Source organism: Apodemus sylvaticus, chromosome 3, assembly GCF_947179515.1.
Source record: "Apodemus sylvaticus chromosome 3, mApoSyl1.1, whole genome shotgun sequence".
Classification (NCBI taxonomy): Eukaryota; Metazoa; Chordata; class Mammalia; order Rodentia; family Muridae; genus Apodemus; species Apodemus sylvaticus.
Window position 1 is genome coordinate 9,991,753 of NC_067474.1, and position 16,988 is coordinate 10,008,740.

General features: G+C 39.6%; 1 protein-coding gene across 2 annotated transcripts in view; it reads right to left on the reverse strand.

The window, feature by feature from the left end:
• Prex2 (phosphatidylinositol-3,4,5-trisphosphate dependent Rac exchange factor 2) overlaps positions 1-16,988 on the reverse strand; it is a 311,821-nt gene that overhangs the window by 35,593 nt on the left and 259,240 nt on the right. For both annotated transcript variants that reach the window (XM_052175955.1, XM_052175956.1), the window contains 2 exons: positions 13,487-13,553; positions 13,062-13,252 (listed from right to left, as the gene is read on the reverse strand). In XM_052175955.1, the coding sequence (XP_052031915.1) occupies positions 13,062-13,252; positions 13,487-13,553 (258 nt within the window). The remainder of the gene's footprint in view (positions 1-13,061; positions 13,253-13,486; positions 13,554-16,988) is intronic.

Consider the following 16,988-nt stretch of genomic DNA (forward strand, 5'->3'; position numbering starts at 1 on the left):
AAGCACAGGTTCCCCAATAGAGGAGCTAGAGAATGGACCCACAGAGCTGAAGGGATTTGCAGTGCCATAGGAGGAACACCGATATGAGCCACCCAGTACTTCCAGAGATCCCAGGGACAAAATCATCAACCAGATAGTATACATGGTGTTACCCATGGCTCCAGATGCATAGGCAGCAGAGATGGCCTTGTTGAACATCAAAGGGAGGAGAGGCTCCTGATCCTGGAAAGGCTTGATGCACCAGTGTAGGGGAATACCAGGACAGGGAAGTGGGAGGGGGTTGACTGGGGAACAGGGGGAGGGGAGATGGCTTATGGTACTTTCGGGAGTGGGGGGCGACCAGGAAAAGGGAAATCATTCAAAATGTAAATTCAGGAGACAGCAGGTGTTGGAGAGGGTGTGGTGAAAGAGGAACACTCCTCCACTGATGGTGGGGTTGCAAATTGGTACAACCACTCTGGAAATCAGTCTGGAAGTTCCTCCGAAAACTGGGCACCTCACTTCCAGAAGATCCTGCTATACCACTCCTGGGCATATACCCAGAGGATTCCCCACCATGTAATAAGGATACATGCTCTACTATGTTCATAGCAGCCCTATTTATAATTGCCAGATGCTGGAAAGAACCCAGGTATCCCTCAACAGAAGAGTGGATGCAAAAAATGTGGTATATCTACACAATGGAGTACTATTCAGCCATTAGAAACAATGAATTCATGAAATTCTTAGGCAAATGGATGGAGCTAGAGAACATCATACTAAGTGAGGTAACCCAGACTCAAAAGGTGAATCATGGTATGCACTCACTAATAAGTGGTTATTAACCTAGAAAACTGGAATACCCAAAACATAATCTACACATCAAATGAGATACAAGAAGAAAGGAGGAGTGGTCCCTGGTTCTGGAAAGACTCAGTGAAACAGTATTCGGCAAAACCAGAATGGGGAACTGGGAAGGGGTGGGAGGGAGGACAGGGGAAGAGAAGGGGGCTTATGGGACTTTCGGAGAGTGGGGGGGGGCTAGAAAAGGGGAAATCACTTGAAATGTAAATAAATTATATCGAATAAAAAAAATTTTAAAAAATGTAAATAAACTGTGCCTAAAATATCCACTACCATCCCTGAGTGACTCAAATGTAACCTGAGCAATGGTTTTTTTTTTTAAGTATTTGAGTTCTGATGCTATCCTCAGTCATGGAAACAAGGAAAAGAAAATTCTCCCAGGACACCTGGGAAAATATGAATTATATCTTATGTAGCTTTTGATTTATATTTAGGACCTTACAGATCTGGAGCTTAGAAAATGAAATCATTTCCCCCATTCAGGAGGAGCCTTGGTTATTTCTCCTATTAAAAGCTGAGTCACTATGTTCAAGTGACTATTGTGAATGCATTATTAGGAAGCTAATTGTCTGAGCTTCTTGGTGCTGCTTTCTTAGGTTGTAGTTACCTGGGCATTGCTGGAAATTGCCCAACACCTATTTCAGCCCATGAATAATGATGGGGGGCAATGCACAAGAACATGAGTCCCTCTGGTGGCTCATCACATGGCACCTATAGACACACAGGTGCTTCTTTCAATAGGTGTGACACACTGCTGATCACCTGAGTCCACACATTCCTGAGCCTCATCTGTTCTGACCCATTCATTTTAACAATATTTGAGCTAAAGACACACTTCTACCTGTTATAGAGATGTAAGTGCTTATGCTCAGTTTATAAATCTTTTTCTCTTGGACTATTTTGGTGGCTCCTTCTCTTTTGACTATAATAAAAAGAAATATATGATCCAGCTATGTTAGAGGTTCACCAATCTGAGAAATGAGGCATAAAAATTAATTTATTAGTGACACAAGTTAGAAGGATTTTTAAAAAGTGGTCCAAACATTGCCATTTTCATAAGTCCACTCTGGAGTGATTTCTGGTGGTCTCGTAAGGTTCCATCAAAGGTGGTGCATTATCATCAACCCCACAGCATCAAGTTTATCTATTCCCAGGAGATCAATGCATGTGTGCACTGGATTACTATGCCACCAAAGAACATTCCAATCTTATTCATTTTCTATTTTCAACTACCTCTTAAATCTCCCCCTCTCTACTATATCACTAATGCTACCTCTTGTCTACATTAGTACAACCTCACCCTGACCCTTCTGTGTGGCCTCTTCTCCTTGGTTTCCTCCACTGAGATGGTTGTTCTCTTAAAGTGCAAATGAAAATGCAGTGATGTGAATGGTTCAGGTCTCTTGTGTCTTTGGATGAAGTATAAGGTCTTCACAATACAGCTGCTGTTTCTGCTAACTACCACAAGCTTCAACCCCACTGCTTAAATTCTCTACAGTGACCAGCCCTTACTGCGCACAAACTGCTTTTCATATACTGTCAGTGGACACTAGTTTAAGTCCCGTCCTATATCCTAGCAGGAGAGTGTACATTTAGGAAAACAGATGGGTCTGAGTAGCATTCTGGCTTTGCATATAGTTCTGTGATCTTGAACAATGTATTTAATCTCTTTAAAAGTCTTCCCATATAAATCTAGCTAAATGACAGGGCAAATATCAGTGATATTTTTTCAGAATTAGATAAAAATACTCCATCTTATTACTTACCATAAAGCATATGTCAACAATAATCAAATTTCATTAATGTGAAATAGTAGTTCAATGACTTTGAACAAGTTGGTCTCCTTAAATGCCTTCCCCTATAAATCTAGTTAAATCATAGTGCATATCTTAGAGTGATTTTTTTACATAAAAATAACCCATCTTATTATTTATCACATGTAGTACATAGTATAGTATTAACAACGATCCAATTTCATTAAAGTGACCTCTGTACCATCACCAATAGGTTGGACTTGTATCTGTGTCAACCGTAGGCTTTCTAGAGTGTACTCTGATTCCTGCACTTGGTTGGTATTCAGTACACACCTTTTGAAAAATCATACAAACCTCTAATAAGTACCAATGGTATTTAAACACTTCTAAAAGACAAGATTGATTTCTTCATAATCTTCAACTGACTACTAAATTGTCTATTTGTAAATAATACCCAATCATTAAATCTATTCAGAAATGTGACAAATGCATTGGATAATGCATATTGGCAAAAGCAATAGCTGCTTCCCTTAAAGCAGATACAGAAGGTTTCATTTCCTTTTCTTCAGATCTAATCATTGTCACACTCAACATCTGCCGGTTAACATTTCTAGGTGAATATTGGTCCTACTTGGAATATAAATACAGTGTATTGATTATTAGCCTTATATTAACACTGATGAGAAAAGCTTGCCTTGAATAAACCTCATTAGCTACATAGAGCTGCTACACAAAGCTGTCACCTCTCTTTATTTTGCTTTGAGTCACTTCACTTAAAAGCCTAACCTTCTCCTTCCCCAAACTAACCAGCTTCCCAGAGTGGCTCCCCTGTTAAGACTAAGAACAGGGAAGGCCAGGCCTCTCAAGTCTCCCTCCTTGGAGTTCAGAACCCCCTTAGTAAAGTTATACAAATGTTGTTATATTATCAACAAAAGAACAAAAGTTAACACCTACTTCCTTTCAGGTCCTAAACTTTGATCTCTATTTTAATGTTTTTTTCTTTCTAGGAATGAAAACTTTCTCTATTTGAATCTAAGAGGAACACTTTTGCTGTTTTAAGTGTCTTTCGATGAGATTGCAAGGGAGGGTTCTCAAAATAAGCACTAACAAGGTCTGGCACTTCGTGTTCTTACGATACCCCTCCTTTTTTTTTTTGCCTATGATGAATCCTTACTGTGATTTCTGACAGTTCCTGCAGTTTCCTCTATTTGGTAGGTAATTTTGAGGAGCTGTGTTTTATGGGTTGGGGTTACAGCCCAGTGTTGAATGTTCGCCTAGCATGAATGAGGACCTGGGGTCTGATAGTATCCTAAAAATGGAAGAAGAAGAAAAAAAACAGTCAGATGAGCTTCATATTTCTAACTCTGCAATGAGGATGGATGGATTTACTGTCAAAACCACAGATCTCTATGGAACAACCGAAGTGCCTGCACTGGTTAGGTGCTCTGCCAATGGCCATTTAATCTTCACACTGCCACTGTAGCAAAGAGCTCACCATTCACACCTTATCCATGAGGTTGTAAGGGACCAGGTTGTTCAACCATTTACATCCTTCAATAGCAAGTAAGTAACAGGATCCAACCATTTCTGATTCAAAACCCAACACTCTTTTCACTATATGAAATTCATATCATATAGTTAATGCCTTTAGAGGTCCAAAAATCCATCACTGAACATTGCATTTGTATTTATATGCATTGTTTTGACACAGATGAATCCAGGAGGCTCAGCCTGCTGTTCGATGGATGTAGACCTTGACCTACTAAAATGTGTTCAGGATTAGAAGGGTACTAGTTTTGAATCACACTAGCGTATATCGATTGTAAAGCAATCAAGTAGTAAAGATAAACTGACCCAATAATGTGTCCCTTTCTACCAGGGAATTGTCTTCTGCTGTAGCGAATGCACTGCTCTGTGTAAAGTGTGTTCCATTCCCTCGGCGATCGCACGTACTCTAACTTGTAATTATACTTAATCATGACGCACAGAGCACCACTGTTCAAAGTCCCCTGATGAGCGGAGCGAAGCACCCTATTGAAGAAACCAATTTGTTCTTGTTGCATGGCTCTATTTTTCCTCCTTGCTTTTATTACCTTACACAGAAAAAAACTGTACACCTGGGGGCAAAAGCAGCATGTTCAACACTGATCAATCCCCAAGTGACTGCAGTGGTTCTCCAAAGTCAGAGCCTCTGCAAAATTAATATGGAAAGGCCAGATGCTGACCTATTGATATTTCTCACCCCATTCACCTTTTGCAATGCTTCTGAGACAAATGAAATGCTTGATAAAATTACTACAGATTGATGAGAATTTCAGAATGACAGTACTCATGTAATGGAATCCCCTTCCTTAATGAAGCACACAAACACTTTTTTGCGTGTGAAAAAAATTCCACTAAAAACTAAGTCAAATTGGGGCACTGTTTTGTTTTGTTTGGTTTTTTTTTTTTTTCCAGAGGCAACCTCTGGGCACCTACTGAGGTTTTCAGCATTATCACTTGACCCTTGTCAAACAGGCAGACTTGGTGAAATCTGATGTGATGTCTAGATTGCACCCTCAGAGGACTGGGAGGTTAATGGATCAGCAAAGGCAGGACAGGCAGAACACAGCACTGTGGAAAACAAGGAGGCAGAGTGCAGCAGTGATGAGCAACAGTTGGGGCAGGATCCAACTGCAGAGATAAACTCACTCCCTCAACCTATATCAAGGCCAAAATGCAATGGTGTTTAAAGGGGCATGTTCCCAGCATCGTACAGGAAATTAAACATGAAATTCTCATTAAAGATGATACCTTCTATTACAACTTCCAACACAGACTCTTGAAATTCTCCATATGTATGTTTTTTGGGGCTTGTTTTGTTTTTGTCTGTTGGTTAGTCAGAGGGTTTATCTGTCCTGGAACTCACTCTATAGACCAGGTAGGCCTTGAACTCAGAGATCTGCCTATTTCTGCCTCCCAAGTGCTCAGATTAAGAGGATGGTCCACCACTGCCTGGCCTCCATATATATCTTTTAAAACTTAAGCTTAAAAACCAACCATTGGCAAACACATGTACTAATCTCGTCTCCTTCTATTCCAGCACACACGAGTGTATTTCAAATCAGCATCAAGGTGGTCACTGTCATTTGGCATCAGGTAACTGAGTACTAAAGCTATTTGAGGAAGTGTTGGCTGTGCAAGGACATGCGGAAACATGAACCTGCTGCCAGGTACCCTCAACACTGCGCATGTATGAACCTGCCTCTCCACACTATGAACTCCTAGGCTTGGACTCTCTCTCCCATGCACTTCATCTCTGCTTTGCTTTGGGAGTTTGACTGGATACACTGACTTCCGACCCTGGGCAGCTGCAATTCTTCAGTACCACCGTTTGGTCCAGTGTAGGTTCTCTGATTTCCCCTCAGTCCTGTCCTTATTCTCCATAGGTTTCCTGATGTCATGACTATGGATTGAAGCATCTAGCTATGGCCCTTTACCATGGCAATAGAGATGATTTCTCTTCACTAGGTTCATCTGGACCATTGAATAGGCCTCGGTTAGTGTATTTCCACAGATTCTCTGTGGCTTCTGTGGTGCTTGGGTCTCAAGGGCCTAAGCAATGAGTTCATGCAGGTGGGGCAGGTAGGGTACCATGAAGTCCCAGCAAGCATATATAAGTTCAGATAACCTATCTTCTTGACTCAGCTCCAATGGGGGGTAGCTGTTTACTCTTTCCTTAACAGGCCTTCTCCTGGATTATCTCCATCTTGTCTCTTTCAGAAAAATTTAACCCAGCTCAAATATATTGCTTGGAGCCTTCTCCTCCTTTCTAATAAGTTTTACCTCCTTTTTAAAATCGCTGGAAATTTTTCTGATATTTCCATCCTTGTTAATTGTGATTCTCTCAACAGGCACAGAATATCAGCATAGAACACATTACTTGAGCAATTGTGGCACAATCTCCTAAGAATGCAACTTGTCTTCCTGTGGAGATCCTGACTTGTACCCTTCCCAGGTGCTCAGTGAGGGTCATCAGTTCCCCTCCATGGTGACTGATTTGGGATGTCTGAGTTATGGGGCCCGAAAGCCAGAAAAGCTGCATTGATTTTGAGTCACTACATTTGTTCCTCACAGTGCTCCATGGACCTAAGTAACTTTTCCTGAAATATTCACATGATTTCATCTTTGACTAACACAGTTGGGCTCCCCCAGCTGTGGCTGCAAGGATTCTGAGAGGCACTGGCATCTGTGGCTGTAGCAAGGAAGATTTATCTCACTGGCTGCATTTCCAGCTAATCAAGCAGGCAAAAGCCCCTCTCCTGAGAGCTGGGATACCTTTCTACTACCATGCATGTCAGAACTGCAGGCCCTCCCATCTTTAAACTCCAGGCCTCATTGGATTATTGGACATAGACATGTTACTTAGCCTTCTCTTATTTTAATGATGGAAAGTAGTTATGTGAAAGTGTTTGTTTTACATATACGGACGTTGTTCTTATTAACATCAGAGAAATTGTGAGACCACTAGATCCTTTCCATAATAAAATTTTCAGGAATTCTGTGTTGTTAGCCTTTGCTTAAAATACATTTAATCTTAAGAAAATAATGGATCTTTCAAGATCAAATAATATGATGCATAAATTTATCAAGATTTAAATCAAGTAGAGGCAGTCTAATTGACAAGACCATAACATCACTTGTAGATATGTTTTGTAAGTAAAACAATTGGGGCCTTCATCTTTGCTATCTTCTTTGAAATATCTAATTTTCTCTATCACTTGTAGAGATTATATATACCTGTGTTATTTATCTGGTTACCAGATCAGCAGAAATTTCTGTGCTTCTTTGCTTATTGGAAAATTCTGCAACATCTAAATTACTTCTAAGGAAGAGAACTCATAAGACAAACTGACATCTGAGTTATGAAAAGGAAGCACTGCCAATCTTTTCCCAGCACACTGTCTCTGTGAGAGTCTTTCCTGAGGTGCATAGATGAGACAATAATTGCAAAGCTTCTGTTCTCTGGGAATGGATGTTTCAATTAACCATCTTTCAGTGACTTAAAATTCAAACATTTTTCCTGATCTTCCTATCAATCTCTTAAAGTATATTCTGCACAAAACATAAATGGATACGTCGAAACTTTTATTTGCTTACAGAGGTAGGTATTTATTAGTTTCTGTCCTACATGCTGACTCTACCTTTCACACAGACGCCTCCCCAGAGAAAACAGTGCCTGCTCACATATTTCCTATCTTTCTCAGTTAGAACAGGTAATGCTTTGCTGCCTGCCTCCTGGGACTCTATGATTACCTAAGCCAGGTTACCTTGAATGCTCTATTTTCGTAAGAGTCTACATTACCTAATCTGAGCCTATTTGTCAATTTGTCCTTTGATGTCATATTAATGATAGAATAAAATATACTAAGAAAGAGGCCTTCAAAACTTCAAAGTAGTTCTTACAAATGGTTTATGCTCCCTGAGAAAGACTTTAGCAACTTTTAAGCCAAAATTCACCATGCTGTTTATCTTTGTTTGAAATAAAAACTATTCTATTGGTGGCATGGCTAATACCAATTTCCTTGGAGTTGCTTTTATATCTGGATCTGATTTCCGTAACAAATACTGTAGTCGTACTTTGGGTCCTGTACCATGCTTACACAATCCGGCTTCTGTTGGCCAGTGTAGGGTAGGTCATAACCCTGTGACTCCAGCCCAGTCTTGAAATGTTAAATAGGAAAAGACATCTCAATTTCCTAATAAGCTACTAATAAATACATTTTGGAATTGGATCCCTTTAAGTTTAATTCCTAAAACTTCACATATATGATTTTTTTTCTACAGCTAACAATAAAAATAGCCTGCTGCTGAACACATGTGCCAAAAGCGGTCCATCAGTATTTGTACTTTAACAGCAGCAGCCGACTGGCCTTAGCAGGCGGTGTGCCCTTCTCACACTTGTGGGCAGTTCTTCACAAGGAGGAGGAGGATGCAGTGGAGGCTGGGAAGCCTCGTAAGCACATCTGACTGTTTCCACTGATGAAAGGCTGGGAATCATAGCTGACAATGGATGTCCTGATTCTTGAAGAACTTCAGTCTCACCAGAAATCATGAGAGCAAAAAGTCATTCCTTTATACAGAAGAATTTGACAAGCCTGTCAAGTTCCTAGCCCTGCACTCAAAGCCTTTACTGTCTGCTGGTAGAGCCACACCAAGATTCCATGGATCACCCACTACTGAAACTCAGATCGAGATGAGTACAAAGTTAGGTTCCTAAGGAGACACTCTATGACCACAGACACCCTGCCTTCATTGGGAACTGTGCAAACATCTGTCCTTTCAAGAAGCTTTCTACTGGTGGGTGCCCAGTGTCTGCCAAAGTAGACACTAACATAGAAGGAGAGGAAGGCATCTTTGTGAACTCAGAAACATTTGGGGCTTTGCGACATTTGTAAGATCCTGATTTATATTTGTTAAAGGGAAAATGATGGCTGTTAAGCAGAGTGGAAATAAGGAACACAAACAAACAAACAAATGAAACACCCTAAATGGAAGGATACTACAATGAAAAATGAAAGAAGCATTTGCAAGCTTTTTGATTGCTTGTTACAAATAACTGTTGTGGGTACAAAACAGAACTTGAAAAGCCATGAAGCTCATTCAATACCATTAAACGGTTACATTTGGGAAATTAAAACTAACTCCATCTGTAAGGCAGGTAACAACACAGTATAAGTCACATATGTCTCTGTAGGAAAGGAAAGTCATGAGACAACAAAGGATGCTTTCATTTGTTAGCATCGAGATGTAAATTAAAGCAATACAGGAATATAATTGTCCCTCTATTAAGAGCAATATGCAGATGAATTCCATTGCTCTCTGCAGACAAAGTAAGGAAAGCCAAGACAACCCACCCGATTTACATTATACTAAGAGTAATTTGTTTTGGAGCCTTAACTAAAATGTATTACCTAGAAAGCTTTATATTTTGTGACACAGTCATTCTAACTAGATGGACTATTTTAACTTAAGAGATAGAAACATATAAAAATGTGCCTCTGTGCTAGTGTTATGTGCAACTGCGGCGGGGGGGGGGGGACAATAAACATTAAATGAGAAATTAGTAACCAATGGCAGACTCATGGATTGCAATATTAAACGGACAGGATGGAAAGATGTCTTTTGTGCTGCTGTAACAGAATACACGAGATAGGACAATTTATAAATACATTTAGTTCTTAAAATTAAGGCTGAGGAAGAAGTCCAGAGTTCTACTTGGTGAGTTCATTCTGGCTGTGTGATCTTCCACTGAAAGCAAATGGACAAGAACCAGAGAACTAAAGGGACCAAACTTCACATGGAAGAAGTGGACACACCTGGAGGAAATGCTAAGCGTGTCCACTGCTAAATCACCTCCAATCATATTTATATTTTTTAAAAGGCAACCATGCTCTACTCAATGACAATGGAAAGCTTGCATTCCAGGCAGAGGCAGGGCATAGCACCAGGACAGGGATGGACACGTTGGGGAAGATCAATAAAAGCAAAGCTAGGCTAAGCGCTAGGAGATTTTCATAACTCATCTTAAACTCCATTCTCTTAACCCTGCACATGCATTATTAGACACATATAACGAGGAGGTTATGTTGATGGGAATCAAGCCGGTCTTTCCTTCTAAAACCCACATTTTTTCTCCCAATAATAAAGTATTTAGACACCCCCTTTATGCAATAATTAAAAATGCAGTAGAGTAATTCAATCAATACAATGGATACAATTTGCCTGTTTCTCATTTTTATTTTAAAAACAAGTGTTAAAAAATCTTCTATTCCATTTGATTGACCCTGAATTTGTCCTCTCGGTGGAAACAATGGCGAGCTCTCTTGTCTAATGGCTCCTGCAGGTGTGGGTCTGCGTGGCAGCCTTTCCGGCTGCCTAAATTAGAATTACTGAAGGATTACTTTAGGAACAGCCTTCTGTGAAATTTTGAATTCCAATGTAAATTGGCACATATTTTATCCTGATGAAAAAAATCTAAGCAAGTCCTTCACAGAAAAAAAAAATGAAAATTTATATTAAAATCCCAAGTTATTCTGCATAATATAAAATAAAACCTAATTTTTAAATAGTTTTAAATTGAAATTCAGCATCTTTCAACAGTTTAGTAGATACCTTCTGAAGGGAGTAACTAAAACCCTTTTTGATTTTTAATTACAGAAGTGGAGAAAATCATACTTTAAACATTTTTCAATGCTATTTATGATTCTAACATAAGAACCAATGAATATAGAAATTGAAAAAGAGCTGTTTAATGCTGACAACATCCATTAATCTTTAAAAGTGCTTGTGGAATGTCTGTACGCATAATTTGGACATTTGCTTATGACTGGTAGCATCAATTTAATTTATTTAAATTTCTTTAATTTCTTTAAATTTCAGTAAACTGGGCTGGAGAGATGGCTCAGTGGTGAAGAGCACTGACTATGGTTAAGAGCACCGACTGCTCTTCCGAAGGTCCTGAGTTCAAATCCCAGCAACCACATGGTGGCTCACAACCATCCATAACAATATCTGGTGCCCTCTTCTGGAGTGTCTGAAGACAGCCACAATGTACTTGCATATAATAAATAAATACATAATAAATAAATAAATAAATCTTTAAAAAATCACTAACCCAATGTAAGGGTAAGAGCATGTGTTTCTAGATGCAAGCGTCTGTCTGCTTGTTCGGCTCCCCTGATAACTGATTGTGAACTGCAGAATGCAAGAACACAAAAAGTCAAGGTGATGCCACCATGTGGGGTCCACCATGGAATTTGTGTTATTCCTTAAACCCAGCCAGTATACCAGCAAAAGGCTTCTTGCTCTGTCTCTCTGTGGCTGGAAGGTCCATCTCATACAAGTGAATGAATGGCTCCCTCACTTCCTGAAGGCCTCATGAATTTGCCCAGCCCTCAGAAGGGTGTACCCCTTCCTCATGCTGCCACTTTCTACTACTCTGACCTCAATTCTTTGGAGTGAATCCACCTGCAACACAATGTATTTTTCCTTTATCATCCATCTCCCACAATGCAATGCACGCATACCATACACATAATGCACATATATCATATACAAGTGGGGCCTTTCTCTTTTTAATACAGTTAGCCCAGCATCAAGAATAGCATGGAAACTAATCAGTGCTTAGTGAGCATAGATAGGGCAAAGAATATTGATTCTTTGAATGAGAACAGGCTGGATGAACACGGAGTTATCAGAAAAGTTAGTTCTTTGCTAGTAAAATAATTATGCAACATGCCTTGAGGACTAGTCTTGTCACATTTCATACGTAAAGTTACACCAGGCTTCAAAACTAGACTTTGTAAATGTCCTGGACTGTAGAACCTACTACCATGCATAGCACTTCTCTGCTTTCTGTAATCCATTATCCTAGTTGAGACATCGCCTCCATGGACTGGTACGGATCTAATGCTCTGGAAGATCAATTGATTAACTCTGAATCCTGCTCATTACCTTGAGATTTCCTAAGTTATATTTTCTTACACCGCAGTTTTTGTTGTGTTTTCATCCTTGTTATCTTTACCATTAATTCTATTAACTGTTATATTGCCCCTATTTGCTAATCACGTTTGTCTCCAACAGGAACACTCTTACTGTACCGTGTCATACAGCACCAGCTATAACACTTTGCAAGGACTAAGGATCAAATAACATGAATAAATAAGTAATCATGACCTTCAAAGTCTAAATAGCCTAAATAGGATAGGAGAGTCTATCCTATGACATGAGGCCATTAGATTAAAGGGAAGACGAAAATTCTACCTTATCATCTCCATTTATAAGGTTTCACTTCCAGAAAGAAGGGAGGAAGACACGATCCTGAAGAGAGGTTTGAGTTGGGATGCTCATTCCCATTGGAGGCTGAAGCTGATGGAGCTCAGGCTAATGCAGCTGCCTTGGCTGCCTGAGACAACTCAGTTGGCATGCTCTCTCATGAAGAGCATATCTTATCAGGTGACCGATCAGTGGGACTATCACTTTGCTGACGAGGGGAGCAATGCAGTTAGCTATCTCCACGAATACTGTGCTCATGGCAATTTGGCTCTAGGGATGTCAGAAACTGAAGGACAGAATATCTGTTACGAACCCTGAGGAAACTGCTGTTAAGCCCTTTGAGTTCAACTCCAACTAGGAAATTCCTGCAGTGAATATGAAAGATGTTCATTTTGAACCGAAAATACTAAAGTAGTGATGCAAACATGAGAGAGATAGAAATCTCAGCGATCCTGGCATAAACAGAGGATTGTGTTCATTGGTCTGTCTATAGTTAACAAAACCACAAGAATCTAAATTAGAAAATATCTCGAATTGTACTTGAACACATCTGAGTCATTTGAACATTTTGAGTTTCAATTCAGCCAAAGTATGCCATATTAAATACGGATCAAGAAGAATGACAGAAAGGCAGAGAAGTTCACATACCGGTGCACACCACTGCTACACATGATGATGTGACAGGCACCAAGCCTGTCACACAGCTCCGAAGAAACTGACAGCAGTCCAACTCCAGACGCGCTGCAAGGTGTGTTCACACAGGCAGCGATGCGTTTGGATCTGATAAATGAGGTGATCAGCCGGTAAAGTTCATCTAAAGCGTTGAGAGGCCGCATGAGCTAAAACGAAAAGTAAGGGGCACACAGCTCAACAGGCTTAGAAGATTGTTTAGGTGGCATGCAATTAGTCTGCCCCAGCCTTTAGATGACTGATTTAAAATATCATATTTTGATGGAGGCAGTAGGTTGAGGATTGCAAATATCTACAGACAGACAGTGTTCAGAGGAGCAGCACAAGAGCTATCAGGAATGCAGGTGAAGATACGGGATTAGTGAATGCAATCACTATTTTACCTTATCTGTGTAGGCAGCTTTAGAGGTGGCATTCGGTGGGGAATTTGACTTGTCCAAGTAGAATGCCCTGAAAGAGTCCAAAGAAAACCATTTGCTGTTAGAAAACAAAGAATATAAAATGCATGAAGATGTTTGGTTTCCAACAACTGCTGCTTGACATTCAGTAGATGAGCAAACCCTGGCAGCATGGTTCGTCAGGGCTATGCAAAGGCAATGGTTACTTGCTAAAAAAAAAAAAAAAAGAAGAAAGAGGAAGAGGAGGAGGAGGAGGAGAAGGAGGAAGAAGAACAAGAAGAACAAGAAGAAGAAGAAGAAGAAGAAGAAGAAGAACAACAACAACAACAACAACAACAACAACAACAACAACTGGCAAGATGGTTCTCAGGAGAAAAACTACCTCCTTAAGCTGTGTTCTGACTCCCCCTACCAAGAAGGCTGAGGCCCACAGTAATAATCTCATAATTAGTAGTAATCTTGTTTGCTGTCTACTTTTCAAAATAAAGCAACATGGTTCGATGAAGTTTTACAAACTAGATGAAGAAGGATAAATCTGGACAACTTCCAAAATGACAATTACCTTACTATTTCTCACTTTTACTGAGTTTTCTTCTTTCCTAAAACAGTGATCAAGCTCTTCTTTGAAAGAGCTTGCATATAATTAATTCAGTATCACAAGTTGGCTACTGCTCACTAGAATTCAGCTCAGGCCCTACCTGTAATAAGTGCCAAGAGCAAATAAACGACCATGAATACAGGATGAATCAATACCAGGCACTGCTTGGTCCCAACACAAGGGTACAATGACATGATCCACAGACAGCTCTCAAATACCAGGAAGATGTCTCTAATGAGCAATGAATCAGTTTGCACTACAACCACAGGATCAGGAGGAAAATCAAAAGGGATGCAAATGGCGCTAAAATTTTTCTCGAGATTTCCCAAGCAGGAGACAGCAATAATCTATAAGCAAGACTCTCAAGGATAAAATAAAAAGGCATGGATCCCATGTGGGGCAAAAAGATGGAGTGAGGCAGGTCTATGGAGCAAAGAGTCAGCAAAGAGCCAAAAAAGGCTGCACTGAATAGATCTACGGGTCCTCATAGAGAGTTAGGAGCCACTAAACAGAAGTTATCAGACAGCATGACTCATTCCAGAAAACTGGCCTAGCTGTTGAATCAATCTATCGTGATGCATAACACTTCAGGAGCCAGAAGTTCAATATGTCTTTCATTTCAAACATACACGGCCATACTTAGTATAATGTGAAAACCCATGTATACACTACCAACCTTTAACACAATGTGGTATTTTGCCCCTGGTTTTACTATTACATAAATAAAATATTACCAAGATAGTCACAGACCCCAGGAGAAAATTCTCCTCTACTCTTCTGCTTGTGCCAATGGCAGTTCTTTCCATAGAACAAATACTTTCCAGACTCCTGGAAGCTAGCATGTTTGGCTGTCATGCTAAGGGTATCACAGATCACACTGCTGGCTGCTGCCAGACATGGCAGAGAAAAGTTGTACGCATTTCTGTATCTGTGCTTACAGATTTTCAACCTCTGGCCACTTAATGTGAATTTGTATCTATTTATTAAGCACTCATGTTTCTTCTCTTACTGGTCTGCTCCAATTTCTTACCTTTTTACAGTATTATACTTTCTTTATATCTAGTCATTAGCTATTACTTTGGGGTGGGGGATGAGACATGATTCTCTGTGTAACCATGGCTGTCCTGAAATTCGCTCTGTAGACCAGATTAGCCTGGATTCACAGAGATCTGCCCATCTCTGTTTCCCAAGTGCTGGGATTAAAGGAGTGCACCCCCACCCCCTGATCCATAACTATTACTTTTACACAGAGTTAAATTTGATGCCTTAACATTTTCATTTCAATCTCACAAGTATCTTAGGTCATTGAGTGTATTTTATTCTAAAAATTGCTTATTCAATTTATATTTCCACTCACTGTCTTTTAGTGAATACTATGTCATAAAATTTTAGAATATATGTCAACAGTATTTGCCCACCAAAACTGCCTTCAGTTTAAGATTTGGAGAAACAAGTTTTGTGTTTTATTATTACTATTATCATCATCAACATTATTATTTTATTTCAAAGAGTTAATTCTCCCTTTTTACCCCATCTCTGTTGTACAGTTTAACCATTAGTGTTCAGATATACATTTATTTTTATAGATCAGGTAGGATCTCAGACTAAAGTTTTCCATGGGAGAAATCTCATTTTCAACTGTCGAATTTTGTCTTTCCACCAAAATGTCTGCTTTCACTTGACACTCCCACCAGACACATACTTACATCTTTCAACTGTGCTAACCCCTCCTCCACAGTCTCCACCCCCCCTTTCCTTTTCATATCTATCCATACTGCCTTTAAGGTGGTTATCTCAGTAAGACCTTCCAAGTATAAAATTTGTCCCTTGGTCAAGGATATAACCTAGACTTTGTTACAAAGTTTACTGTAATAATTATCAGTTTATTTTCAAAATTTTATTCATTCTTATTTTATTTCTGTCTTTAAAATGCCAATGTTCCCCACCCCCAAATATCTGTTCTCTATGTGACTATAGAGATGTCTTTACTTATTACTATAATGTCCAGCACCTGTGACAGGGTTGTCTCAATAAACATTTAATAATATAATATTAAATATCAAGTATGTAATAACTAGAAAATTAACCTTTTTTGCTCCATTTTATGCCTTTCGGGCTGATATTCCCTAAGCCATATTTTCAGAATTCAAGAGATATTTTCTTAGGCAGTTTTGACGGATCAAATTCTTCTAGGCCAGTGGTTCTCAACCTGTTAGTCACAAGCCTTTGTGGAGGGATGTCACATATCAGACATTCCATATAAGAGATCATTACACTGCAATTTATAACAGTAGCAAAATTATGAAGTAACTACAAAATAACTTTACGGTTGGGGGTCACCACAACATGAAGAAAGGTATTAAAGAGTTGCAGAATAAGGATGCTTGAGAAGCACTGTTCTAAGACATACTTATTTTCAGTGGCCAATATTTTTGTCTGGATTTTCTTTTGACTTGTGGAATTACATGTAATTTTATCTGAAGTGAGAAATTTTTAAATTTAGTTTTATTTATTCTATATAACTCCATTATTAAGTCTATTAGGTTTCTTTCTAAATCATTTTGTGCCAAGAATCGTATTTCTCTTTCCTTCACATCAGAGGTTTTGAGTACCACATCCTGGAGACATCCAGAAGACTATAGTCACATCACAGGCCCAGGAAGTGATTAGCTCAGTTTAGTGGCTTTACTTGCTTCTTCCCATCATCTTCTGAGCTAGCATCACTTGAGTGACAGTCACAATCAGGAAAGGCAGCACATTTCTATCCTTTACAAGTTCTCATGCCTGGACTCAATTGGTGGAGCTGGCTCTAGACATTCACGTAGTAGAGCCTAACAGTGACCATCCTCTGTCCTGTAAAAGCTGCTCCAGCCTCTCAGCCCAGCAGTT